Source organism: Xyrauchen texanus, chromosome 46, assembly GCF_025860055.1.
Source record: "Xyrauchen texanus isolate HMW12.3.18 chromosome 46, RBS_HiC_50CHRs, whole genome shotgun sequence".
Taxonomy (NCBI): Eukaryota; Metazoa; Chordata; class Actinopteri; order Cypriniformes; family Catostomidae; genus Xyrauchen; species Xyrauchen texanus.
The window spans coordinates 11,556,130-11,583,941 of record NC_068321.1 but is presented as its reverse complement, the minus strand read 5'-3'; the positions used below and the strand labels follow the sequence as shown (position 1 = coordinate 11,583,941).

Genomic DNA, 27,812 nt, shown 5'->3' with positions numbered 1-27,812 from the left:
TATCTCCAAGGGTCCCCCTCCAATTGTTGTTTTCGGGGTGTGTACCTTGTTCATGCCCAAAAGGGTTTTCGAATGGGGGGATCGCCAAACTAGATCGCGCAACCTTAAAACCCAGGGCATCCCCGGGCAGTAAAGGGCCCCTGGGCACTGGCAGCATTGTCCCAATCGGTAATCCATCCCTGTCCCTGTGGGTCTCTAATGTGTTGGCTTATATCTAGTGTATACCATTAGGGACCAATAGATATCTGTAATGAATACCAAAACGAACCATTGAATCCTAATGAACTTTGGCCCAAAACACACTACAAAAATCATAAGAATTAGTATTTCATTCTGCAAGGTTATGTTATGTACTCCTGTTCTATTCAAACCCTTAACCAATATAACTAACACATACAACTAAGTATAATGTAGTTACTTTAATTGGCATATCTGACTTAATATAAAAAATGGCATGTTTACCCTAACTTTTAAAAAATATTATTCACTGAGCCATATTTTCACCTAATACTAATAAGGACAATTGGTGGTCTGCAGGACATGGCTCAACTTCAAAGACCACATCAAGAGATCAATATGTGTTTCTCAACCTGTAACATTTTGTATGGCTTCAGATGAAACATGCTATGTATAAACAAGAACTCCATGTGCCTTTTTGCAATTACAAAAAAATGTATCAAGGGAATTATCGAAAAGTCTCCCAGTTGTTGTTCTCAGTGGGCTTTGTAGCAGATTAATAACATACATAGATTTCATAATCAATGATTATCACAATTTTATTTAGGTCTTTATCAAGGTGTTTATTTAGTATTCAGTAGTGACTAATCCAAACCACTTGGGAGATCCTGCCTGAACCACTCAAGTTATTTTAGGTGTATTCCAAGTGGGCTTTGGTGTGTTTGTGCATATGAATTGCGGAGACCTCAAGTGATAAAATAAAATACAATTGAATTAGCATTTATAATTACGCAATAATGAACATAACTGTGTAAAATACATACGTAATGCATAAAAATAAGTAGAAAATAAAAAGTAAGTACAACATAGCCCCATTACATAACTAGGCTTAAAAGTTAAATACAAGGAGGAGGTATTTGGCTCAGGTGAGCATATTTCAGAGACAACACTGCAGAAATCTGACACAAATATATAAATCATATATAATTTTCAATTTAATAATCAATGTTTGAAAGTGAGAGTAATGTTACCAGTATGATAATTTAAGAAATACATTGGAACCAGAAACACTGGTACACATCTGTGACGTCTGTCATATTGTGCATTCAGGACTTTTCCATCTATATGATCATTCTCAATAAATAATGAGTTAATTAAAGAGAGCACTGTCTTTTTTGGTATCTTTGGTCTACAAGCAATTTTTTCCATGCTCATAACAGCAATTTGTCAATCAAAATACTATGCAGTGCTATGCAATACTATGCAATGCATTTACTTCATATTCATTAATAAACACAAAAAAAAAATACATGTCAAGCAAACAATAATTTTAAATGAAAATATACTGCAGCAAAAAAAAAAAAAAAAAAACATTCACACATTATGTTTTAAATAAGTGATATAAAAAAAAAAAAATGCAGACAAAAATCCTTTCATTTTAAGACTACATTCACTGTTCTACATGCATCACTAATGCATTCCTACCATGTTCCCTACATGCTCAAAGGCACTCAAACTTACTCAGGGTGCACTATATGTTGGTGGTTGTAAGAAATTAATTACAAAGTTAAGGTGCAAGTTCCCTACATACTGTAAATACATTCACATTGCAGAAATGGAATTTATGATATAACCCACATGCAAATGAATTAATCTATTCTAGAAAATATCTGATATCTCATATTTTCTGCACATTCATTTAGTGATTCTACAACCCCAATTCCAAAAAAGTTATGACAATATTAAATATGCTAATAAAGGCAAAAAGGAGTTATTTGTAAATTATATTCACCCTTTGCTATATTGAAGAAGAGCTGATATTTTTGGAATCGGGGTTGTACATGTTTGAAATGTTTCAACTGTTTTTACTGCTGACCACACCCAGGTACTCTCTGCTCTGTTACACCCAAACCTAATGGCACCCCATTCTTCATTCGAGAATTCATGGAAGTGACAACACCCAATGTTTCTTTTTACAACAGCATCCCTGAAGCATTCCATAAGCTTCACTTAACATCCAGTGCTATATAAAGTGCTTTGGTGTCAACACAATTAAAGTAGTGAAAAATGCTTTTAGCATTTTCCTATTTTAATACAAATACTAATTTACATTATCATTAAACATAATCAGTGTCAAAAATTTGATTACACTTGATTAGTGACCTAAAAATAGTGTAGGATCATAAGTATTGCTTCATTGTTTCACATCGCAACTTTTATTATGTTGGCTTAACAAAGTCAAAATACTGCTATTCTACCAGCTTTTAGTTCATTATTTTTTTTGTACTGTGTCGTTTCGAACTGATCAGTCTTATGGTTTTTGCACAGCAGATGACCAAAACGGGAAAAATCCCATTGACTTACATTGAGGGTTCAGATGGGCCAATGGAATGCTCATTAATTCAAACTCCAACTGTCAAAAGTTCTAATGTAAACAATCGGACAAAAGGTCTTTGATCTGCTTTAAGTTTTCTCTCTTATATTTAACTCTGTGACAGTTTACCAGATGGTCTATCTGACTAGCTAGCTATTTGTCTTACTGTAATTTCTGTAGGTGCGTCCAAAACCGCACACTTCTGCCCTATTCTATGACAATTTGTAGTGTAAGTAGTGCGAGTATGTAGCTGTTTACCAATTAACGCACTATACAATATGCACTTACACTATGCACTCTGCCATATAGTGTACACATTTTCAAAGTGTATTATTATCAAGTACAATATATTGAACTATATTTATTTTAAAAGTAAAAGGCACTAATAAAATAATTACACATTTAAATATGTAACTTCTACTTCTGTTTCATATTTTCCCTTTTTTTTTTTTTTTTACACAGGCAGGGCTGATGTTGCCACCAAGGCCATAGTGTGAGATAAACACCCTTTCAAAACACAACATACAGTACATTAGGTATGATTTTCCGTGGTATAACGTCTCATGCATTATGTAACTTACTCGTAGTCTTTGGTCGCTGCATTTCGGTGGCCTGTGAACAAGGCTTTGTTGGCAGCTCCCTACAAAAAAGGTTGTTGGTATTCTCTAGTCCCTAAAATAACGAGGTTTAGAAAACGTCTCCGTTACATACGTAACCTCGGTTCCCTGAGACAAAGGGAACGAGACATTGCATAGCTACACATATGGGGAGTGCCTTCTTTACATGATCTAGTTGAAACCTCTCTACAATAACACCAATATTTTAATATTAGCTATGATGTTTAAGCCCCGCCTGTTGTGGTGCGGAACAGTCCACTATAAAAACAGGTGCACAAACACCATTTCCACCAAATTGACAGAGGACAAGGAGCACATTGCTCGTGCCTCAAAACTCTTGTCTTGCAGTGTGGCTAGCGTTCACAATGTCTCATTCCTTCGTCTCAGGGAACTGAGAAGTAACCAAGACATTCCCTTCTGATTCAGTACACTTGACAATGCGTAGCTGTGCATATGGGTAACAGAATCCAATCACGCTGCACTACATTACATAACTTCCCAGAGAGGAAACATGGCACCGCAGTCTTGTGGGATAGCGACAGACATAAGTATGATGCAGTGACTGAACCTTATTTTGGACAGAAGGAGAGAACTCTTAACAAATATATGAACTATAGTACTATAGTATGAATGAACTCCTTATGAACCCAGTTGGGTAGAGAGTTTATTTATAATGAAAATGCTTGTGACTTTATGATAAATTATAATGGCCTGAATGCAGGCGGTTATGCAAATGATGGGGAGCCCATACTTAAAGGGAAGGGCATAAGTGTATATATATATATTAGGGCTGTCGATTTAACGCGTTAATAACGTGCGATTAATTTTACAAAAAATAACGCGTTAAAAAAATTTACGCATTTAATCGCAAAATTTCAGCTGTGTGAGCAACACACAGTTTATTACAGTGAACAAAACATTAACAACCCTAAAGCGGACACACATACAGAAATCATGCCGAAGAGCTGCGGAGAATCAGGATGCTGAAGCCTGTTCACCAGCAAAGCATCAAGCAGCGATGCGCTGTGATGTTCGCCAGAACACTGCAGGGGAGCGGAAAGTCTTCCCGCGAAGACTCCGCCCACTTACACATGTATATCAGCAGCGAAAGGTAGAGGGCTTCTAGGCAAGAGATAATCACTTTCTTGAAAGAAGAAATGGTGTTTGTTCACCTGTTTTTATAGCGGACAGTTTCACGCCAAAACAGGCGGGGCTCAAACACCATAGCCAATATTAGAATATTGCCATTGTTTTAAAGAGGTTTCAACTAGGTTGTGTAAGAAGGCACACCCCATATGCGTAGCTACGTAATGTCAAGTGTACTGAGTCGTAAGGGAACTCAATATTAATACAGAATATTATCATTGAGATGTGCAAAACAGCCAACTAAACATGAGCATTGTAATAGTAGAAACTGATATGTGAAGCGTTTGAAGCTCACTAGCATTCAGCCTGCGAGATACGAGCTGGGTAACTAAACGAACTTCGAAGCCCTGTTATTAGGTGTAATAAGAACAATCAACCTTCACATCATGAAATTTACAAATACTGAAACATAAATCAAACAGTGGGGATGGTGGTTAAGCATTGAAACGACATTTGAAAGGTGTTTTCTCAACAGAAGTCTCTTCGGGTACAGATCCGATCTTGTTTATTTTTGTCAGGCCAGTACCACAGCTAGTTAGCCCCATCCCTACCGCTATGTAGGGCAGCTGCGATCGCTGAGTGCATGAAGTGTCCAACATTCCACACTTGATGGTTGAAAAAGTGCATCATCTGGGTACTCGCATTACACTTCTTTTTGTTGCATTTTTAGTGTGAACACACTACTCGCACAACTTACACTACAAAGTGGAGTAAAGTAGTGCAGAAGTGTGTGGTTTGGGACACACCTTATGTTAACACCGAAAATGCATCAGAAAGAAGTGTACAGTACTTTAAGTACACTGATGAATTTTTCAACCGTCAAAAGGGAGTGTAGAATGTTTGACACTCTCAGCCCAGTGCTTGCTGTACATATCGGAAGGGGCGGAGTTACCTGGCTGCACTGCTGGTCTGACAAAACAATGAAGAATGTAGCAGCTAGCAAAACTTCAGTGGATACAGAGCCATACAAATGTGAGTTGAATGGTTTACCATCACCCTAAGCTATGTGAATATGTATGTTGTTTGAGATACAAGTGTTGAACTGAGGTTGGCTAATGCGCAAAAGCTAGCGGCAATACAGCACGTGCACTTAAAACACAACTTCCGTCAGCTGTTAAACGGTGAATACTTACATGTATTAAAAAACGATTAAGTGTTACATTTGGGAGGATACTACACTTTGAAAATTCATTCACTACAAGACTGAGTGCATAGTATATTTTGTACGTGCATAGTGTATAGTGTCGATTGGGAAACAGATTGTATAACCATCAAACAGATTTTTTTTTTTTTTACCAATTTAAAAGTCAACATTAAAGTTTGTTAAGATAAACAGTCCCTATCTAGGTTTTATTACTATTTATTTAATATAATCAAAAACCGTTTAACTTTCGGTTTGGTTCCAGATTCAATTAAAACGAAATCCCAAATTTTCTATGTGGCCTCAGACTTTTGTACCTCAATGTAGCATAACTTTCATGCTCAACAGATAGCAAGCATGAAATTCTTCTGCTAGTATGGGCAGGCAGAGACAAAAAATTTCTAACATTAGTGACTTACTATTGTTTCACTAACCTATAAATTTCACACCAACACCATTCTCTCCCCTAACGACAACCGCATTCACTTAGCAATGCATGACCGATAGCTTTAATAGGCTTGCACACAATCAGAAACGCTAGAGTAAGGGAGTGCTGACATTTACAAACTGTAACTACCTTGGCCTTAACGCAAGAGCTGATAAAGGGTAATAGTGAAAAATAAGGCCATTAAACATTCCTGTGCTCTATGGTTGAAAGCAGCATTAAAAACAGCCTTAGGGAGGAGGTCATATTCCTTCACAGTTTTGGTGTAATCACGTTCATGGGATATACATTTGTAATTGCCATATTTGTCATCCGTCATGGCTGGGATGAGGAGGAGGCATTCAGATTGGGTTTGCTGGCATGGGCTGCTCTGATCCCCATGTTCCCACCTGTATGTGGCATGATGGGAAGCGACAGGACAAGAGAGGTAGAATGGAACATCGGTGGGCACAGTATGTTGCATTCTTAATGGAACTGCTGTTGACTGTTGCAGGTCTCTTTTGGATCTTCCCACTAAAAGAGATTAATTTAAGATTAGAATTTAAGGTTAGGATAATATATTTGCCCCTTTTATAGTTAGTCAGGAAAAAATTGTAAATCCATTTGCTTATAGCAAATAGCACATCTCTCCATAATATTTTTCAAAAGCCTTACTCTATGAATGAACAAGTTAAAATAGCATACACCTCTTAAAACACAAATTAAAGGAATTTCAGCAGAAGACAAATTAAGATTTTTAGAAGAAGACAGATCTCTGCTAGGTCCTTAGAATTGAAGTATACATGTGCCAGCACTTTGACGGTCCAAAAGTCACATCTAAGCAAAGTAATCCATGCGACTCCAGTCGATCAATGAACATCTTCTGAAGCAATTCGAATTGTTTGTGTAAAAAATAGCATGATAATTAAAATGTTATTTAACTTTCAAAAAGCGATTTCTGTCAGAGGTTGATGCAAAGTGTGACGCAAGCATGACAGCGAGTTCACATAAGAATTCAGCTGCGGCGCTTATTTACAACAGAAGAACGAATGTCACACAAGAGATCGGCCATTTCTAACTGCATCAGAGTCCTGGATGGAAGCGCCAATTTAAGTTTTAATTATCTACTTGTTTCTTACATAAACCTATCGATTCACTTCAGAAGACATTCATTGATAACCTGAAGTCACATGGATTACTTTTATGCTGCCTAAATGTGACTTTTGGTCCATCAAAGTGATGTACTACCATTATAAGAACCTGACAGAGCTCAATCCTCTTCTAAAAATCTTCATTTGTGTTCTGCAGAAGAAAGACAGTCATACACATCTGGGATGGCATAAGGGTAAGTGAATAATAAGAAATTTAAATTTTTGGGTGAACTATCCCTTTAATGTAATAACATACCTGATTTGTTTTGACACACATATGTTGTTCCATTAGCAATATTTTGTAATCCTCCTCTGAAAAGAAAATTATGGACAAATTAAAAAATAAACACTCCTAAAAGCTATTTCTTTTTACAAATATATTTGTTTAATGCATTAATAAAAGCATTCATCCATATTATGTGTACAGAGCATACTTTGTTTGTGCCGTGCAGCCATGTTCAGTCCAAGCACAGAATGGATCACGGGCAAGGACGCAAGCCTCACAGGAAGCATTGTAGTCCTGACATCTCTGCAGGTCTAATATCGACATCTGGCCAGGATATCCTACAAACAACTTCCTCTGCAAATGTAAATATCGATAAAGTCAAATTTAAAAATTAACAGTAACACTTTACAATAAGGTTATTTGTTAACAACTTTAGTTAACATGAACTAACAATGAACTATTATTTTACAGCATTTATTTATCTTAGTTAATGTTGAGTTGCGTGGCGCCATGCGAGGAGCGGACGTGTGAATGGCGAGCTCTGCGCACTTGGCTAGTTTTATTACTATTTGTGTCATACGCTGGTGAGATTCGATACACCCTGATTCTTAACTGTTTAAGGAAGACAATAGGTCAAAGAATTCCAAATCCTCAGGCTCTGGAGACATTAAAAGACACTTATGTGCTCAAGCTGAAGCCCCTGAACAAAAGGCTGAAAGCCGGAGACTCGATTTGGCCGTTGCAGTGGAAGAGATTTAGTGTCAACTGTCGAACATGATCGCAATGCTGACGAAGGTCATTGCAGACTTGGAGGATCTTGCCGTAATATGTCAATTGATCATGGCTATGGAGAAGAAATTCACTGAGATGGTTACAAGAGGGTCAGATGTCATGAAACGGATCAATTATGTGGAGTCATCGGAGAGGGAATTAGCTGCTAACCCGCTAGGGAGACAGATCCCGATCAAGTTTGGCCAAATTTCTGAGATCATCCGATAAAATCTCGTGTTATGTGAGGCAAGGAGTGAAGGAAAGCTTTCTTGGAAGAACCACAGCATTTTCATGTTTCCAGACTTTGCGAATTCGACGAGAGAAACTTGAACAATTCAGGGAATGCAAGAATCTCTTACATCAATGGATGGTCGCTTTGGCACTGATGTTTCCGGCCAAACTGAGAATAGATGTTACACTAATGTTACACTAATGCTGGACTGTGGTCTTTATAATCTTGTTTTTGACACAGAATCTCTATTTTCTAATATGTCAAATGTTAATATGAGTGGATTATCGCTCTCCACATGGAATGTGAATGGGCTGGGGCACCCAATAAAAAGAAGGAAGGTTATTTATTTTCACAAACGTAAGAAATACATGGACAAAAGTATTGGTCCACACCTCTTAATCATTGAATTTAGTTGTTTCATTCAGTCCTATTGCCACAGGTGTATCAAATAAAATAAAATCACTTTATTGTCACACGACCATATACACAAGTGCAACAGTGGGTGAAAGTCTTGTGTTCAGTTCCGAGCAACATAGCAGTCATGACAGTGATGAGACATATACCAATTTACAATAAACAACATATTTACACAACACAATTTACATATCAAATGTACACATATTTACACAACACAATAATAATATATAATGCACAGTAAACAATACACACAATATAGAATACTCATACAAATAAAAAAAGTATATAATACAATATATATACAAAAAAATAAAAAATACAGTAGTTGTAGTGTACAGAGAATATAATTTATGACAGCCTCAGTGCTGATGTATATTGATCGTGAGAGATCAAGTGTTCAAAAGTCTGATTGCTTGGGTGAAGAAGCTGTCATGTAGTCGGCTGGTGCGTGTCCTGATGCTGCGATACCGCCTGCCTGATTGTAGCAGTGAGAGCAGCCTATGGCTCGGGTAGCTGGAGTCTCTGATGATCCTCCAAGCTTTTTTCACACACACCGCCTGGTATGTCCTGGAGGGAGGGAAGCTCACCTCCGATGATGTGTCTGGCAGTTCGCACCACACTCTGGAGGGCTTTGCGCTTGTGGGCAGTGATATTGCTGTACCAGGCGGTGATGCAGCCAGTCAGGATGCTCTCAACAGTGCTGGTGTAGAACCGTATGAGGATGTGGTGGTTCACACCAAACATATTCTAAAGCACCTAGCCATGCAGTCTGCCTTTAAAAACATTTGTGAAAGAATGGGTCATTCTAAAGAGCTCACTGAATTTGAGTGTGGTACTGTAATAGGATGCCACCATTGCAACAAGTCAGTTCGTGAAATTTCTTCCCTCCTAGATATTCCACGATCAACTGTAAGTGGTATTATTGGTTTAGGAACCACAGCAACTCAGCCACGAAGTTACAGTGCGGGGTCGACGAGTGCTGAGGGGCATAGTGCGTAAAAATTGTTTTTCTGGGGTTGGCCTAGGCCCCTTAGTTCTACTGAAGGGAAATGTTAATGCCTCAGTTTACCAATACATTTTGGAAAATTCTATGCTTTCAACTTTGTGGAAACATTTGGGGAAGGCCCTTTTCTGTTCCAGCATGACTGTGCCCCAGTGCACAAAGCAAAGTTCATAAAGGCATGGTTGGATGAGTTTGGTGTGGAAGAACTTGACTGGCCCTCACAGAGCCCTGACCTTTACCCTATCGAACACCTTTGGGATGAAATAGAATGGTGATTGCGAGCCAGACTCTACTGTCCAAAATCAGTGTCTGACCTCACAAATGCTCTTCTGGATGAATGGGCAACAATTCCAACAGACACACTCCAAAATCTTGTAGAAAGCCTTCCCAGAAGAGTGGAAGCTATTATAGCTGCAAAGGGGAGACCAACTCAATATGAATTCCTATGGATTTAGAATGGGATGTCATAAAAGCTCCTGTAGGCGTAATGTGTAGGTGTCCCAATACTTTTTTCCATATATTGTATGATATAGTGTTTCTTCAAGAAACACATCTTTCCCCACAGGAAGCTGAAAAATCTGGGAAGATATGGGGTGGGCATGTTTTCTTTAGGGCTGGCTCGAGTAAGAGCAGGGGAGTCATTACGTTGATAAGTAACATCTACAATTTAAATGTCTCAAACAGATTAAAGATAAATTAGGAAGAGTCATTATTGTTTTAGAAGAAATTCAGGGGTAAAAGTTGAATTTGGCTAATATTTACGCACCTAATGCTGATGATCAGGGCTTTATTATAGATCTTGAAAGGATGTAGCAAGCAGCTGGCACCCCTCATAATATAATATTGGGAGGAGACTTTAATCTTTTGATGGACTCAGTCCTTGATCATAGTGAAGCAAAAGAGTGTAAGCCCCCAAGAGCAACATTGATGCTTCACAGGATGTGTAAAAATCTTAGCCGTACAGATATTTGGAGACTATTGAACCCATCTGGTAAGGACTGTACATTTATTTCATCAGTCCATACAATTTATTCTAGAATATTGTTTTTTATATCTAAGTCCATCATTTCATGTGTTGTTGATTGTTCAATTGGAAACATCTTAGTCTCAGATCACACCCCAGTAAGTTTAGAGGTGTTGCCACATACGTAGAAAAATAAATCATATAGTTGGCGCTTTACTGCATCCTTTTCCTGAAATTCCTGAATTTCAACAAATGTTAAATGCTGAAATTTATGTTTAAATGGAGACCAAATGGTCCTCAGTATACATTGTATGTGTGGCTTGGGAGGCACTTAAGGCTGTTCTTAGGGGCCGGATCATACAGTATGCCTGGCACGATCCCCTGTTGTCTGCCCCGTGTTTCACTTGTCAATTGTCATGCACTACAATTCCCATGATTCCCGGCCCTCATCACTCTCTCATTGTTTTCACCTGTTTGTCATTTAGTCTCATTACCTTGTGTATTTAAACCCTGTTCGTTTTCCATTCCCTTGTCGATCGTTGCTTGTTTGTAGATGTCTGGATGCTGTTGTTTTTGCCCATGTTAGAAGTTGTTGTTTTGCCTTGTTTACCCAGTTTGTGTACCCTTGATGTTTTCGTGTTTTTGGTTTCTGTTTTCCCATCGTGGATATTTCCTTTGTTCCTGTTTTGTCTGTTTTCACTTTGTTTAATAAAAACCCGCATGTAGATCCTCACTCCTCGTCTGCCTCCTACAATCATAACAATGCCTCATTCATCAAAAAATCCAAAGCACGTGAACTTTAAAAGTGCCGAGGCAGAGCTGAAGCACTGAATGTCTTCTGATGGCCTCAGAGAATTGACCTGATTGAAATACAGATATATTATATATATATTATTTTGATGTGGAAGGTGGGGATTTGGCTATTCAGGGCAAAACAGTAATACTTTGACTCGGGTGACAAAGCAGGGAAGCTTTTGGCAAGATACGTAAAGCAGAGAGATTCTTTTTCTACCATTCCCTCAGTGAAATCTGCTGGTGGTGATATATTTACCTCAGCCATGCTACAGAACTGGCTCTACTTTTGTTAGAAGTGTAAAGGGGGTCCTTAGACCTATTGGTCCAATGGCGGCTTCCAACAGCATGGATGAAGGTCTCCTGCGTGTTCTGTCTTACCAAGCACGTTCAGTTTGTTTTTTCATTCCAATTAAATCACTATATTATTCATTTCAAGATCTTAGTTTATTTTATCTGACTCCAATTTTAAAAGTTTCTAAGGATATGTTAATATTCTAATCTTAGTTATTATTATTAAATTTGATTTAACATGGAATCATCATATTTAACTCTATTTTATATTGTGCTCGTTCATTCGGATAGTCTCGCGCCGGCCGTGCACGCGGATATCACGGTAACAAATACGCCAGTATTGGTCATTAAAACAGTAATTGACTAAATACTAATTAGATGGCTGCTCCTGCATGCCTTTCTATCTACAAGTATTTTGTTTAGTCCCCTCAGATAGTAAACACTTAATTAGAGTAACGTTTCTACCCAGAGGTCATGATCACTAATTTACAAAGATAGACCAACATACCCAAGTTAAAATAGCTTTATATGATCATGCCATAGTTTCCTATGTACACTTAGCTAGAAATTACAATACAATAACCAGAGGTTTAGACTTCACCCTATTTAGGTTTGGTCGAACGGAAATTCCCTATCGAGCCTGTACACACTAAGTACACTGGAAATAATGCCAATTAGTTAGTCGGTGCTCTAAAGTCTCAGTCGGTGTGCCCTATGCTCCACTCAAAACCGGCTTTAGTCCGCTGCTAACCTGGTCGAAGATTTGCGGAAACAAGGACTTAACGTAATCTACTAAAGACTTTAAGAGTCAATCATAATAAATTCAAATGTAACAATTTATTTAGAAGGTGACATAATACATTCATCAATCCAATTAGACAATAGTAAGACGAATTTAAACAATTTATCAAAACATAAGAAATAAGGTTTGCATACCTGGTAGAGAGCCTACACAACAGTGTTGTGGGAGATCTGAATGCAGATTCCCTGAGCTACATGCCAACCCTCCATTATTTCAGGTGTGTGCGTTTCATGTTATCCAGAGTTGTATTAGACCTTTGAATCTTGTGATTGATTAGGTCCTTTGATTTTTACAAAGAATCTACCTAATCTGCATACAGCATGTGGTCCCTGTGGGAAATTTGGGAGGGACATGTCTCTAATAGTGTGCAGGATTTTGCTAAGTTAAAATCTTAATGGAGATTTGTTTTTTCTGAAAGGGAATGAGACCACTTTACCAGTCACATTAAGACCTCTTGAATGATATCAAACATGTATGAACACAAAACCTCTTACAGCACAGAAAAGGATGAGTCATTCAAACTTGCCCTTAGGTGAGATAGAGGTCAAATGTGGGATTTGCTTTTTATGGTCCTTAGCATGTAGGGAGTGTTATCTTGGGTGGAGATGTTCATCTGTGTGAGAGTCTTTATGACGTTGGTTCTTGCAGAGTTCTTTGCTTTTCCTGGAGGTGGTGCAGACAATTTGGTGCCAGTCTTACAGTTGTATATATGAATCATTAAAGAATGGAAAGCTTCTGCCAACCATGATGCAAGCCTGGATCAGTGTGACTCTTAAGAAGGATAAAGTAGGTCCTTGTGGTGGCGTGGTTACTCACCTCAGTCCGGGTGGTGGATGACAAGTCTCAGTTGCTTCTGCTTCTGACACTGTCAAAACCACGCATCTTATCATGTGTCTCGTTGTGCACGACACCGTGGGGACTCTGCATGTGAAGGCTAATGCTACTCTCCACAATCCATGCACAACTTAGCAAGCGCCCCATTGAGAGAACCACTAATCACGACCACGAGGAGGTTACCCTTGAAAGGATAACCCATATGACTCTACAGTACCCTCCATAGCAACTGTGTCAATTTGGTTGCTTAGGAGACCTGGCTGGAGTCACTCAGCACACCCTGGATTCAAACTCACGACTCCAGGGGTGGTAGTCAGTGTCAATACTCGCTACGCAACCCAGGCCCCGCCTCCACAGAATTATTAATTTGTTTCCTAAGTTCTCAGGATACAAAGTCAGTTGGTCTAAATCTGAATCTTTGGCTCTGACAGTGTACCCAGTAACGGCTTTCCAGCTGGGAGCCTTTCAGTGGCCCAAACAGGGCATTAAGTATTTGGGCATTTTATTCCCAGCATATTTGTCTGATTTAGTTAGTTGAGTGATGTGGGCAGGTGGGCTTCATTACATTTATCTATGATTGGGAAGGTTAATGTTATTAAAATGAAAATTTACCTACCTGCTACAATCTCTCCTTGTAGATGTCACAGAGTATTTTGTGTGATGTATCGGGCACTCAAATAATGTTTTGCCCAATATATGGGATATGTACATTAAAAATTGGGTCCTAGTATTGGGGGAGGGTTTACTTTCATATAAAGTGATTCCACATTTTCTGTTATGTCTTTTTGGTTTGTTGTATAGATACTAAAAATAATTAATAACAAAATATTAGTTAATGTTAATTTCAACATATAGTAATACATTTTTAAAATCAAAAATTGTATAGGTTAACATTAGTTTCAATCCAATTACAATGCTCTATAAACTAATATGACCAAACAATGAACAATTTTATTAACTAACATTAACAAAGATTAATAAATGCTGTAAGAATATATTGTTGTTAGTTCACGATACCTAATTCATTAACTAATGTTAACAAATTGAACCTTATTGTAAAGTGTTACCAAAATTACAGTCTGAACAGTGAAAATGCATGTGTGGCATGGGGGCCGGGGTCATGTGTTGGTCTGCTGGAGAGAGGGAGCGGTAAGGCTTGTCACTTGGGGTGTGAGTACTAACACCTGTCTCTAATTATTAGGGCTGCCCCCTGATAGCCGACTAACCATTCGTTGATGAGAAGAGTCTTGGTCGACCAAGTTTTTATCCGGCAAGAATCTGTCTAAACATGCAGGTGGAAAATTACTTACAAAATGCTGGATGCTGGATGGCAGAGGCAGGGTAATTACATACAAATCGTGCCGTTGTGATTTAATGTGCCGAGCAACGTCATTTTTCCCACCATGTCCGATATTAAAATCAGTGCAACACATTTTGCAAAAGGTGTGGTCATTGTCGATATGGCTTCGAGATATGAAATTAAATTCTTTCGTTCAGCTGATGTTACATTTACATGTATATTTAGTTTTTTTCGCTGGAGCACAACCCAAGTCTTGAGTGATGCTTGATTCAACTTCCCGCATCTACCACCTGCGCAGATATCAACAGCACAACTGGGTTGTAGGTTGCCAGTTTGAGGTCACAAATGGATTGAAATTTGTATGATGTGTCGATTGAATGAATAGGATGCGTTTCAATATCTGGCATCTGGACAACCTTGGAATAATATTTTGATGTGATTATTCATATAATGATGTTTGGGCCATACAAATTACGGGAGTTTCCCGGGAGAAATAACACAGCGGGAGGGGGCGGGAGATGGGTGTGAAATACGGGAGACTCCAGGGGAAAACGGGAATGTTGACAGTTCTGGATTAATGGGAAAACGAGCCAAATATCATGTTGACATGGTCAAAGGCATCAGCTATTTTCAATCACTCTGACTATCATTGATCCCCGAGATCGTCTGTCGGCTCAACCTGAAAGTGCATTTCTCTCTATAAATTAAAAAATGTTCAGACAGTCTCTTTCTGGTTTTTCCGACACATTCAAGATCATTACAACTTTTGCCGGTGTCACTGCTGCTCACTTCATGCATGCACTTGTAAAATTAATCTCCCGCAGACCGAAACATGACCACGCCCCCCATGCCACAACATGTTAATCTTGTTTACAATGATCGTTTACACAATGACTGTTTGATTACCTTTTTAGAGTCTAGTTTCATTGACTGTATGGGTGCTGAGACATTGCATAGATGGGTCTCAGAGATGATGAATGCTTTAGATTCGTCTTCTAGGATTTTAAGGATCACGCCATTGTCTAAGAGGAAGAGTTGCAAATGTTAATAGCGAAATAGCTGCAATAACTGCCCTGAGTGCATTTATTGAAGGCAGATTCAATGTGGATTCAGTGACTGTACTATGTTAAATGCATTGAATGGAAAACCATATTGGTAATCATATTGGTCTCAGCTTTAAAAGGGTCATATCATGATTGCCTTTCCTTTCCTGTACTTAATTTACAGGAAAGGAAAGCATAGTGTTTATGAACTCAAATCATCCTCACCAGCCAAAAAAATCTATTGAAATTAAGCTGCAAAAACGTAATCAGAAACCTAAAATCATTAACATATGAAACAAAGGCCCACATATATATGTCAACAATGCCTATTCGAAATTCATAAACTTGGCCCACCTATCCACGGTTAAGTAATAAAAAGTAGGATGGATTCAATAACTCCAAAACACATCAAGAATTTCAGCAGGAATTCAAACTTTGTGCAGTTCCTAGCTGTGTGTGGCACCTTACTATATTGACCTGAACAGCAAACCCGCAGCAAAGTGTGCATCAGCAAAACTACATCCTGTATATTTCTAAGAGAGAGGAAATGGTCAAAACTTAATTAAGTTTTTGCTGCACAAGACCTTGACTAATATATTTGATCTCAGGGGAAATATTTAATCATATGACCCCTTTAAGTACAAAGGATGATTCCTTAAAACATACTGTCATGAAAAGCTTACAAATAGTAAGTGATGTAAACTTCAAGACAAAGAACGGTAACAGTGGAAAGAGCCTTTATCAAGAATATTGTTATTATCTTTGATATGAAGGAACTCAAAGTGAACTTCCTTACACAGAGATTTTCCACACATCTTAATCCAATATACTACATGCAGCATGGTAACGTACCTGTGGCCAACAGCAGCACATTGTGCATGCTTTCATCTGAAGCTTGGGCTCTGTCAACAGCTATATTTGTATAGTTGTTATTACTAGTGAAGAAGGGTGTGTCCTTGTGAATAGGATAAATCCAGTCCTTCATCTCTGGATAGTCTTTAATTATATTGAGGGTAGGACTGGGAATGGACTGGCTGTTGTTCACACACTAGAAAATGGAAGATGGAGATATCAATTATAAAAATATAAATTACAATACAACAGAGAAAGGGGAGCATTGCTTGAGGTCTGAGATCTGAGTCTATAAGCATCCCAGCATTCAAGCCAAAGGGGAAGGTAAAATGATTGCTCATTTCCTCAAGTATAAGAGCCAATTCAATTGTAAATTGTTCAAGAAAAAATAACTTTAGTTCACAAACAATGGCTATACAAAGCAAGGTCTATTCACCTTTGGGTCATGGGTAAAAATGATTCAGGAAGTTGTTGGACACAAACAATACAGTATTCAAAAAACAAACACAAACATTTTTAATCACATACACATATGGCCTCACTCACACATATGTATCTTTTTGTGGTCTTAAGTGCATATGCCATAAATCTGAGGAATGTTCGGTGTAAGCCTACATTAGTTAACCAAAGTGGTTGACCAGTAAATTTTGCAATAGGGCTTAATGCATCCAAAGCAAACACTGTTGTCATTAACATGACTTTTACACAAAATATGAAAACAGAATGTTTTGAAACTGATTGATTCAGAAATGTATGTTTTTGCTTACCATTCCCGGTCTTGGGCTGGGGACTGCATCATCATAACCTCTAAAGGTAGAATGCTCAAACACAGCATCAAGCTCTTCCAAAGAGTATATGCAAACAGCCGTTGAGTTCCTATGGCAAAGGTTAAAAGAACAGGTTGTTAATGTAGTAAATGCACATGAATATTCTGCAAATAGTCTAGGGTAATTCAGCTCCACTAATGGCACAAAATGGAATTGCAAAAAAATTTAATTTCCTTCATTTTCAAGTGTTGTGTTGTGAGTGGAATTTGAGTGAAGTGTTTGTTCAACAATGTTTCAGTAAAATTTCTGACCAAATTTAGATTACAAGTTAGGTAGAGCACATAATTTTATCTGTCACCAAATAGACGCTAGAGATCAGAAGACAAGTTTGCCTGAGGAGGTAACCTCATAATCAAGCTACAGCAGTGTTTTGCAAAGTAGAGTTACTGTCTGTCCAAGTATACATGATACAATACTTAATCGAATATTTGAAGGAAGAACATTAGCTAAAGTGAGTGTTAAATTATTGTCGCACATAACCTCTGTCTTTCTGAGCATGTGTAACACAGCAAGGCAGTATGATTAACATGTATACATACTGGACAAAGCTGAGCTACAATCGTATTATATAGGGGTGTTAGTGCAACTTTGCAAAAATTGGACTGATACGACTTCAGCGGTCAATTGACATTTTAAATAGACAAATAATTGTTTAAGTCTAACTAAATCAAAGTTTTAAAGTGCATGGAAACCTACTGAGTGATGCATGTATAATGGTGGCCAGCTGATAGATAGCTGTGCAATGTGTATAAACCTAACTCTTCTGACCTCAAGAGGTGCATTAGTGACTGGTGCTAGAGGCTGTAGCCTATAGCTTCCTTGTTAGCGCACCTGCCTCCCATGCCGGAGACAACAGTTCAAGTCCCGTACGGAGCGGGTAGAACTACCGCGTCACAATGGTGCCGTGACCCGGATGGGAGTGAAGTTTAGGGGTTGAGTGTAACAGTGGCCAGCTGATAGATAGCTGTGCATTGTGTATAAACCTCACTCTCTTGACCTCAAGAGGTGTAATAGTGACTGACGCTAGAGGCTGTAGCCTTTAGCCTCCTTGTTAGCGCACCCACTTCCCATGCTGGAGATACTGGTTCAAGTCCCTTGACACTTTTGTTTTGCTTTCCTGCAAACAGGACACTTTGTTCCCCTTTTTGGAAATTGGCTCATCTTTGTTCCATATAGAGGGAAACTCCATTACAGTAAGAAACACTGAAGAACTATTTCCTGTTTAAATCTAAAAAGGTAATGCAGTCTTTACCAGCTGCTTGAGAAGAGTGCGTAAACTCGCGAGTCTCTCCAATCTTCAGCATGTTGGACAAAAACGTCCTGCAGGCGATTGAAGTACAGCGACTCACTAGGAATCCCACAAACAAGCCGAGCCTTGAGGAAGGAGGTCCATATGTTTTGGAGTAACTGCTTCGAACCCCCCTCATCAACCTACAGAGAATGACCCATATATTTTTACAGGTGTACAATATTTAGCAACATCTGCTTTTTAAAGTTCATCTGTTCAACATAGGTCAGCAGCACACATGTTAAACAACAAACAAAGATGGTTTCTTCTTTTCTACAAGTCTTGGATTGCAGTTCATTCCTAGTGTTACATCCTACCCCAGTCTAGGGTTGGGGAGGAGTAACACAAAGGTTTGTGGTCCCCCTTCTCCCGTCCCAGCACTCAATGATCAGTAGAGTTTAAAATCCAAATGAAAGTATTTATTTAATCAAAACAGGACATTTAAAAAAGGCTTCAGAAGGAGGCAAAGGACTAAATAAAAAACAAAACTTAAATATCTGCTGGGGAGTCAAAATTACATTACCTAACAAAGAAAAAGTGCAAATAAACAACATAACATTTTCTTTTAATCTCCCCCGTGTGGATTAAAATGTGCCATTTTGATCATTTAATGCGTTGTAAAATGAGCATAAGATGTTAATCTTAAAGGTGGTGTAAGCGATTTTAGCTGTTCTAACTTCCATGAGCCTGAGCCGTTGATTTAGAGATAACCCTCTTTCCAAAATACCACACCGATACCGTTAAAAACGAACACAAAGCATGTTCCCATGGTTGTCAAACACAACAGTAGTGAAATATCTCCCTCAACTGACAAATTGGCATTAATGGCATTAAGCCTCAATAGTTTGCTTCAACGACACAATGATTGACAGGCATAAAGTCAGAGACTTTGGCATGGGGACCAATTTTTGTTTGCTGTTTACAAAGTCTAGATCTGTCACAGAGACCGGTGAGATATCACTTAACTAAAAAAATCACTTACAGCACCTTTAATAATAGACTATATATTTTTTGTATTTAAATAGTGGTCTCCATGGCTGAGATGCATAGTAAATGGTAGAGCTATTAATAAGACATAGCTCAATTAAAAGTTTATCATATGTTTCAATACATAGTTTTCTCTGTTGTCGCTATCATTTATTAGCAAGGGTGTAAAGTAACAAATTACAAATACTCATGTTATTATAATTAACTACTTTTCCCAAGAATTTTCCTTTTTAAGTAGTTTAAAAATTGTTTATTTTACTTGAGTATATTTTAAGTGCCGTAACTGTACTTTACTGCACTTTTTTCCCACCGTCTGTGTTCGTTACTTCCCTGTCCTGATTTTATTTTTATCTATCAACATGATTGGCAAGGGAGAGTCTCGTGACTCCCATCAAATCACACTTAAAAAAACTTGAACGGCAGCTGGAGATCTGGTGCCAAATGTGGAGAATGCCTCAAGGACAGTTTACAGCTGAACATCACGACAGCACCTGTCTTGCAGTGAAAAAGGCCAATTGCTTGATCGTGTCATGTGAGTTTCACTTGCTCTAGCCAGATATCAGCATTAATCCTGCCTCTAATTTGAAGAAACACATCGAGGTAAATGTAATATTTCTGCTTTCTAGATTCTGTGTGTCCATAACATAGCCTATAATTTAACTATCTATCACTGAGATTATTGGGCTGATGTGAGAGATGAATGCAATGTTATCAATAGGGCTGGGCGATAAAACAATATTGATGTTTATCTGAAAGAAGTGAGATGTCCTCGCTTGATGATGTTTAGTTTTCTATATTTAGCCAATGTTATACATCTAAAACAGGTGTAACGTTTGGCCGAAGGAGGCAGACGAGGAGTGAAGATCTAAATGCAGGTTTATTAAACAACAGTGAAAACACGACAAACAGGAACAAATGAAACATCCACGGGGGGAAAACTGAAACTAAAACATGAAAACATCGGAGGTACACGAACTGGGTTAACACGGCAGGATGAACATGGCAAGACAGGCACGAGAGCAAACATCAGCAAAACATCAGAACATCAGAACAACAAACGACAAGGGAATGGAGGAACAGCAGGGTTTAAGTCACAGACATGATGATGACAAAACGACAACCAGCTGAGCACAATAACACGGTGATGAGGGCCAGGAATAATGGTGACTGAAGTCAGTGACGGCGACACGAGAAACACAGGGCAGACAACCAGGGATCGTAACAACAAGGGTGTTCATTACATCAATCATGATAGCAAGAGCACCACTGGTTGGTTGATCTAGATGAAATATCAAATAATTACTTTTTATTTCCTGACGTCTGTAGCTGCGTGCTATTTGATTGATAGGCGGCTGCCGACTAATATTCGAGCTCTAATGAGGGTACACGCCTAAATGATCAAATACACATTATAATTACGCCAATGCCCGTCTTGATGAAGATTTAATGTAAATGCAGTCGTTTATGTCTAAAGTGAATTTAAACAGTGGGACAAAAAGCATATTTGCATCAAAATATTGGACTTAAAGTGTACATGTAACCGAATTGAACACTGTCTAGTAGGCCTATGTCATATAAAGGCTATTAATCAAACAACAATAACAAGGAAACGAGAAAACCAGTCACTACTTTTGGCCGAATAACTTGAGTAGCTTTAAAAGTATTAATGTAATAGAATAAAACAGAGACATTTTTTATAATAATATATTTTTTAAATATTGTTCGCTTTTTAATAATACTGACCCCTGATGTAGAGAGTGTGTTAATTAGTATAATAAATGACCAGGAAATTAAATGAGCTATATATGATTTCTTGCTTAAAAGATACAATGTATCTCAAAAGGAGGACAATTTGGCCCCCCATGTGCTACTTAAAGAAATAATTCACACAAAAATGAAAATTCTCATCATTCCCTCATGCCATCTGTCTATGACTTTCAACACAAGTTTAGAACACAAATTAAGATTTTTAGAAGAATATTTCAGCACTGTAAGTTCATACAATGTATGCCAAAATGTTGATGCTCCAAATGTTTTTAAATGAGCTACACTTTACTTGAGTAGTTTTTAGGACAGCTACTTTACTCTACTCACACTAAATTAGCATTTAGCATAGCATTTAGCATATTAGCATGGCCTGCATATTTAAAGATATTAAGGGAGGGCCCGCACGTCACAGGCACAGCAAAGTAGATGGACAAAGATATTTCACCACAAAACATCCATGAAAAAAACATAACAAATATCTGATAGTGAGCTTAATGTTGCTTAGATAAATACCGGCAAAACTTTGTGATTCATATTGATCTACAGCAGTGTTGTAGTTCTAGGATTAAATTATTATTAAATGTCAGTAATTTAAGTGTACCAACAATCATAAATAAAAGAAGAATTATATCTTCCCATTATTGTGAAGTGAAAACGAGGATCCACTCTGACAGTGTTAGACACTATACATTTACTTTACAGACTCAGTCGCAGTCTGTAAATTCCTGCAGAAAACAGGCGTTTATAATTTTCAAATCTAATTTAGATTATTTATGAAAACTGGAACAAATAATGAACAGTGTTTCCAGAATTCTAATTTCTAGTATTTTAGCTTTGATGAAACACGACATCCAATATTTTTGGCCTTATTTGGGGTCCCTTAACTGTTATATGGTGTCAGGGATCAGTGTCACAGCTTGCTCATATAACAGTGCCACAAATTTGACTATTGAATCTCAACACAACCAAATCTCAAAAATACATTCCAACAAGGACTGCCAGTCAACTGACATATCTAAAAATGTATTGCAAAGAGAAGTTTAATCTTGCATCATGCTGTCCGAGAGAAATTCATACCTTACACACTCGAGCCACCCTTGATATCCAAGGATCTGCCTCTGGATTGGTGTCAGAGTTTTTCTCACGAAATAAAACGTAAATCTTCTCATTCATAGGGTCATCTGCGCGCTTGGCCATAAAGCTGGAGATAAAAGTGGGTTCTTTTGAGGGAGTCAAAACAAGAGTCAAGATTAGTCATTACATTTTCTGCACCTGAGCTTACTAAGCATGATTTAGTGTCATATGAGAAGCTTTCAACCTTCAAGAAACAGTGACAAGGCTGTATTTTGGTAGCTGCATTTTGGCAGAAAAAGTACTGTTCTGTCTGCAAGGTCAGTAAAATAAAATGCTTGCTCAACCCACATTGCACAAACACACTTTACTTTAGTTATCCTATTTAAGGTAAATACAGATTAAGCAGAGTAAGATCTACAGTACATGTGTGCGTGTTAGTGGTTGCACCAACTAGTCAACAAGAGAGTGCAAATTACAGATGGTTAAAATTAAAGATGATGCACCATGGTTAAAATTATGTTTTTTCTTGTATTTTATCTGTCAAAATGCCAGATATCACTTGGCATTATTTGTCAATTTTTATAAATGTGGAAAATAGCAGGAAGATTTAAGTTAAGGCAACCTTTGAAAAAATTAAATACAGTAAATGGCCCAATAGTTGGCTACTTTTCTAGGTGACAAGACAATTATTATAGTTCAAAAGGGCAAACAGTGGAAGTTATCATATTATGTGAGACACAAAAAAAACTGCAAAGCTGCAAAGTCGCGTTTGTCATCTGCCACCGTGACAGCAATAAAATGTAATTGGTTCAAGTTTAAAATAATAAAAGCTAATGTAAATTACCCACCATGATAGAAAATGGACCCACTTGATATTAGTTTTTTTTTAACTATGTACTGAAACATTTGATACTGTGTTCTTATCATGTGTATTTGTGTTGTTGCATTGCACTTGCATTTAAAGTACCTGCATGAATTTACATCTGAAGTTACATTGCTAACCTTACCACTATCCTAAACCTTACCCTATCCCAACCCTTACCCTAACCACCAACCCTGCTCCTAAACCTACCCAAACTTCAACCTCAGTAGCAGCAAGTGTAAATAATGTGAGAATTTTGCAGAACAACATGTAGTTACACATTAAATAGTTTATTTAATAAATATAAAAATGTTATTTTAATATTTGTACACAACAGTTAAAGATACTTAATATAAAGTGGGACCAGAAAAAACAAAGATGTGTGTGTACGTGCATGTACTTAGCTATAGTTTGACACTTGTCTCCAAAAGTGAGCTAAATCTGACAAAAAATCTATTTGAGGACATTTGGAAATGTCTTTAAATTGAAAATCGATTTATAAATAAAGCAAATACGGTTAAATGCTGTTAAAATGATTGCTGTATATATAAACACAATAGAAGTGTAAATATGTCCTCATTTCGAAAGCTGTAGGTAAGCATGGATATGTGTGTGTTTGTGTTTCTACCAACCTGAGACCCATTGATCATACATCCATAAACTATTTCGATTGCCAGCTTTTCTACGAAACTGTAGCAGGGTTCCATCACTGTATAGAGGAGCTGCTGCATATAGATCTCCATCTGAACATAAAAAACAAAGATTAATGTAGTAATTTTGGGTGAAATAATGGAATACTCTCCATGCAATTCCAAAATAATAAATAGAAGCTTATGTTTAAAAATAGATAAGTCATGATCTCCAGCTCATTCACAAAGGCTAAGCAGATCAGAGCATTAAGCTGATTGTGCCTACAACGTACCTGCCATCAGGGATAAGGAATTTTGTGTCCATGTGTGAGGTGAGATCCCTGTGCCTTCTATAACCTCATTAGAAAGATTGCTTTCTCTGGGATACTGTGGAAAAGAGGAGGTAACATTAGACAGTAATGATGGCCTGTTGAATCCAGTCCAAACAAATAAACATTGAACAGTCAACAAAAAACGCATATAGGAAGAGCAGGGTTTTTTTTTCTCATATTAAAGCCAGAGTTTCCACAGTCATGTAAACACCAGAAATATCAGGACAATTTACAGGGCTGTAAAAGTCATAGTCATTAACAAAATCCCAAATTGTCATAAAAGGCCATGGAAATTCCCCTATTTAATATACTGTAGTTTTTTGTAGTTATGCTTGGTTCTAAAATATTCCATCAAATAGAAATAGATTTTTGTGAGGCCAATCTCTTAAAAGCTATTTTAAAAATCTTTATCTACTACTCACGAACGACTGGACAAGTCATGGAAATTCATTGGTTGAAAGGTGTGGGAGCCCTATAATTGTTACAAACTGTTCTGTGTTCTGTTCTGTTCTGTTCTGTTCAGGGAATCCCTGTCTTCAAGAAACTCTTATGTTAAAATCACCTTCTGCACTACATTTCACAAGATGCCCAGTCATCATCCTCACCTGTCCTCCTCCATCATTCCTTCAGCTGTTTTGCTTTTACCTTCATTTTCTACCTTGTGCCCCTATTTAGACCTTCATGTTCATTCATACCTTGTCTAGTCTTGTCCTTAGTAGCATTGAAGCTAAGTAGTTCCTTTGTGTTTCAAGCCTTGTGTTATTTGTTTATTCGTATTCATTAAATACTGCATTTGGGTTCACTAACTTCTCTCTCCTGGCTCAATGGTGACAATAATAAAGCATAGTTGACTAAAGGGGTAATAATACTAATAATATATGTATTGTTATGTCTACAATAATAAAGCCAAGACTAAATAGAAGCATGAATAAGCTTCTTTATCTCTCAAAATATGTCTCACCAGGGAAATGTTCATTAACTGATAAAAACAAGATTGAACTAACTTACTAATGTGATTTTCAAAATGAAAAATTGTATCACAATTGTATCACATTTTCTCACCAGCTGCTGGATATCTGGGACCACCTGATTAAGTGTGACTCAATCTGACTCTTTATTTATTTATTTTTAAAACCATGACCAATTCTAACAACCTCAGTTTTAGCAGTATTTAACTACAGAAAATGACATGCCATCCAATTTTTTTTATATCTGGTATGCAAGATTAAAGAACATTCAAATTAGTCAGATCATTGGAATTCAACAACAAATACAACTGTAGATCATCTGCATAGCAATGAAACTGTATGTTCTGTTTAATCACAGAACCACGAGGAAAGATATATAGAGTAAACATAAAATGACCCTAAAAGATAACCTTGCGGAACACCACAATTTATCCTTGAAGAGGAGGACATCTCATCTCCAACAAACACTATACATTTCCTATTTGAAAAACAGGAAACAAAACAATCTAGAGCCACCCCAGATATTCCCACCCATCTCTTCAATGTATCAATTAAAACTGGATGATTAACTGTATCAAATGCTGCAGCAACACTAAAATGGAGCACTCTCTAGCATCCTCCACAATCAACTGAAGGGGTAAACTTTTACTATCACTATGAACTTACTATTACAATATTACATGTAATAAAGTATACCACATGTTCACATATGGTAGAAACTATGCATTAAATATATAGCAGATATTATGCCAGAAATGTTATGAAGTATATATACTTATATAGTTCTTACCATTTTCCAACACTTTGGATCTTCCCCATTTGTACCACATACAAATGTACAATCTTGAAATCTTTCAATAACTGTAACCATATTTTCACAAGCACTCTGTATGGGTGGAAGAACAGTAAGACTATGAAACAACCATAATACAATTATTTATTTGAATTCCTTTTTAAAAGATTTATAAAAACCTACCCCACCACATGATTTTGGTAAGTCTGGATTCAGAGTAAAGTTCTACAAAAATAAAAACATCCAAACTTTCGATTACCTTGATCTTACTGCTTAAAATAAAATAAATTGTGCTGAATTATTTCAAAATTCACAGTGTCAATCAAACGATTACAGGTGGAGAACATTCCAGAGTCTTAATTATTACTAAGCAATTATATATATATAAATATATATATATACAGTATATAAAAGCTGTGGATAATTATTTCACACTCATCAATGACATCATTAATGTTTAAATAATTTAACGCAACCATAGCAACTTTTCAACCTGCTGACTGGAATAAATATTTTATGAATACCTGTTAATAAACCATTGTATTTTTTTGTTTTCTATTCACTGCTTTTGTATGATAAGGTTTAAATAGTTTATTGGCTTATTAATGTTAGGCTAGTCCTTCTAATTACAGTCACAACCAAAACTATGATCTTTTAGTTTTAGCCTAACATTATGCACTCTGCATTAAACATTACAGGTTTAGAACATTCAGTGGAGTTACTTCTCCAACTTTATGTGATATTCAATTTATATAGTTTATATACCAACTTTGAATTAATTCATGAAGAGTAGGCCTATATTTTATACAGAATTAAATCATTTAATTCTATATAATTTCCATATAAAAGGCCAACTTGTATTCAATAATTACCTCCAAAATCCAACCACTGTCAACATCAACTTGAAGAATTACATTTGCGCCTCCGATCAATAGACTATTTGATCCTTCTTGATGAAACAAGACTGTATGGCTATAATTTCTGTCATAAAATAGTCCAACAGCATCTGGGGGATAAATACATATGGGTGTTCACAGTAAAACTTGGTAACATGTAAATGTTATCTTATAGATGTATTTCTACATGATCTAACCCTTAAAATGTGTTTTGTTGGTGTAACCTAATATGCTAGGGTTAAAACCAGTTAATTTAAATGTTACCATACGAAGTATTTTTTTTTTTTCCAGTGTAGTTGAGTTGTCCACAAGTAAGATATCAGGAATATCACAAAAACACAGAGTTATTGGCCAATTAAATATTGCCTAATTTTATATGTAGGCTATTTAAAGCAATTAAAGTCTACTGTATACAACATTGACATATGTCTAGAATACAATATAATCGAAATTATTAGGACAGACTACAAAATGATTACATAGTGTAACTATTTTTCCATTAAATCATTTTTTAATTAGCTCAATTTACCTTGTCTCAGAGTTAATCTTGGAAAAGAAGGATCTTTAGAGCAAAAAACATATTGAAAACAAGCTCCATAAATAAGCCAATGATACGCCAAATTCCCTTTGATATCCACAGAGAAGTGTTGCTTTTTTACAAGCATGGTCCTCATGAGTCTATACAGTCTGAATATGATCACCTTACATCAACACCAGCATCTGACAGCTCAACGTCTTTATGTGCGTATGTTTTTGCCGCAACCCCTTTTTGATGTAGCCCTTCCACATCTAGATTAACTCCACCCTCTTCCAGAAATCCTGCACGAGA

At 37.1% G+C, this 27,812-nt stretch overlaps 1 protein-coding gene across 1 annotated transcript; it reads right to left on the bottom strand.

The window, feature by feature from the left end:
* Nucleotides 1–941: 941 nt before the first annotated feature.
* LOC127638548 (semaphorin-7A-like) lies at nucleotides 942–27,812 on the bottom strand. The gene is made up of 14 exons (XM_052120119.1): nucleotides 27,513–27,812; nucleotides 26,960–27,093; nucleotides 26,271–26,312; nucleotides 26,085–26,180; nucleotides 24,288–24,381; nucleotides 23,998–24,108; nucleotides 22,507–22,649; nucleotides 18,640–18,818; nucleotides 17,328–17,436; nucleotides 16,561–16,756; nucleotides 15,572–15,687; nucleotides 7,465–7,610; nucleotides 7,287–7,342; nucleotides 942–6,413 (listed from the first exon to the last, which is right to left on the bottom strand). Exons 1-14 carry the CDS (start codon nucleotides 27,655–27,657, stop codon nucleotides 6,040–6,042), a joined length of 1,941 nt encoding a protein of 646 aa, XP_051976079.1. The 5' UTR covers nucleotides 27,658–27,812; the 3' UTR covers nucleotides 942–6,039.

Coding starts and splice junctions, on each gene's coding strand:
- LOC127638548 (XM_052120119.1), bottom strand. CDS start 27,657: ATGAGGACCATGCTTGTAAAAAAGCAACACTTCTCTGTGGATATCAAA. Junction 26,313..26,959: donor ACAGTGGTTGGATTTTGGAG/GTAATTATTGAA, acceptor TTATTTTTGTAG/AACTTTACTCTGAATCCAGA. Junction 26,181..26,270: donor TACCAAAATCATGTGGTGGG/GTAGGTTTTTAT, acceptor CCACCCATACAG/AGTGCTTGTGAAAATATGGT.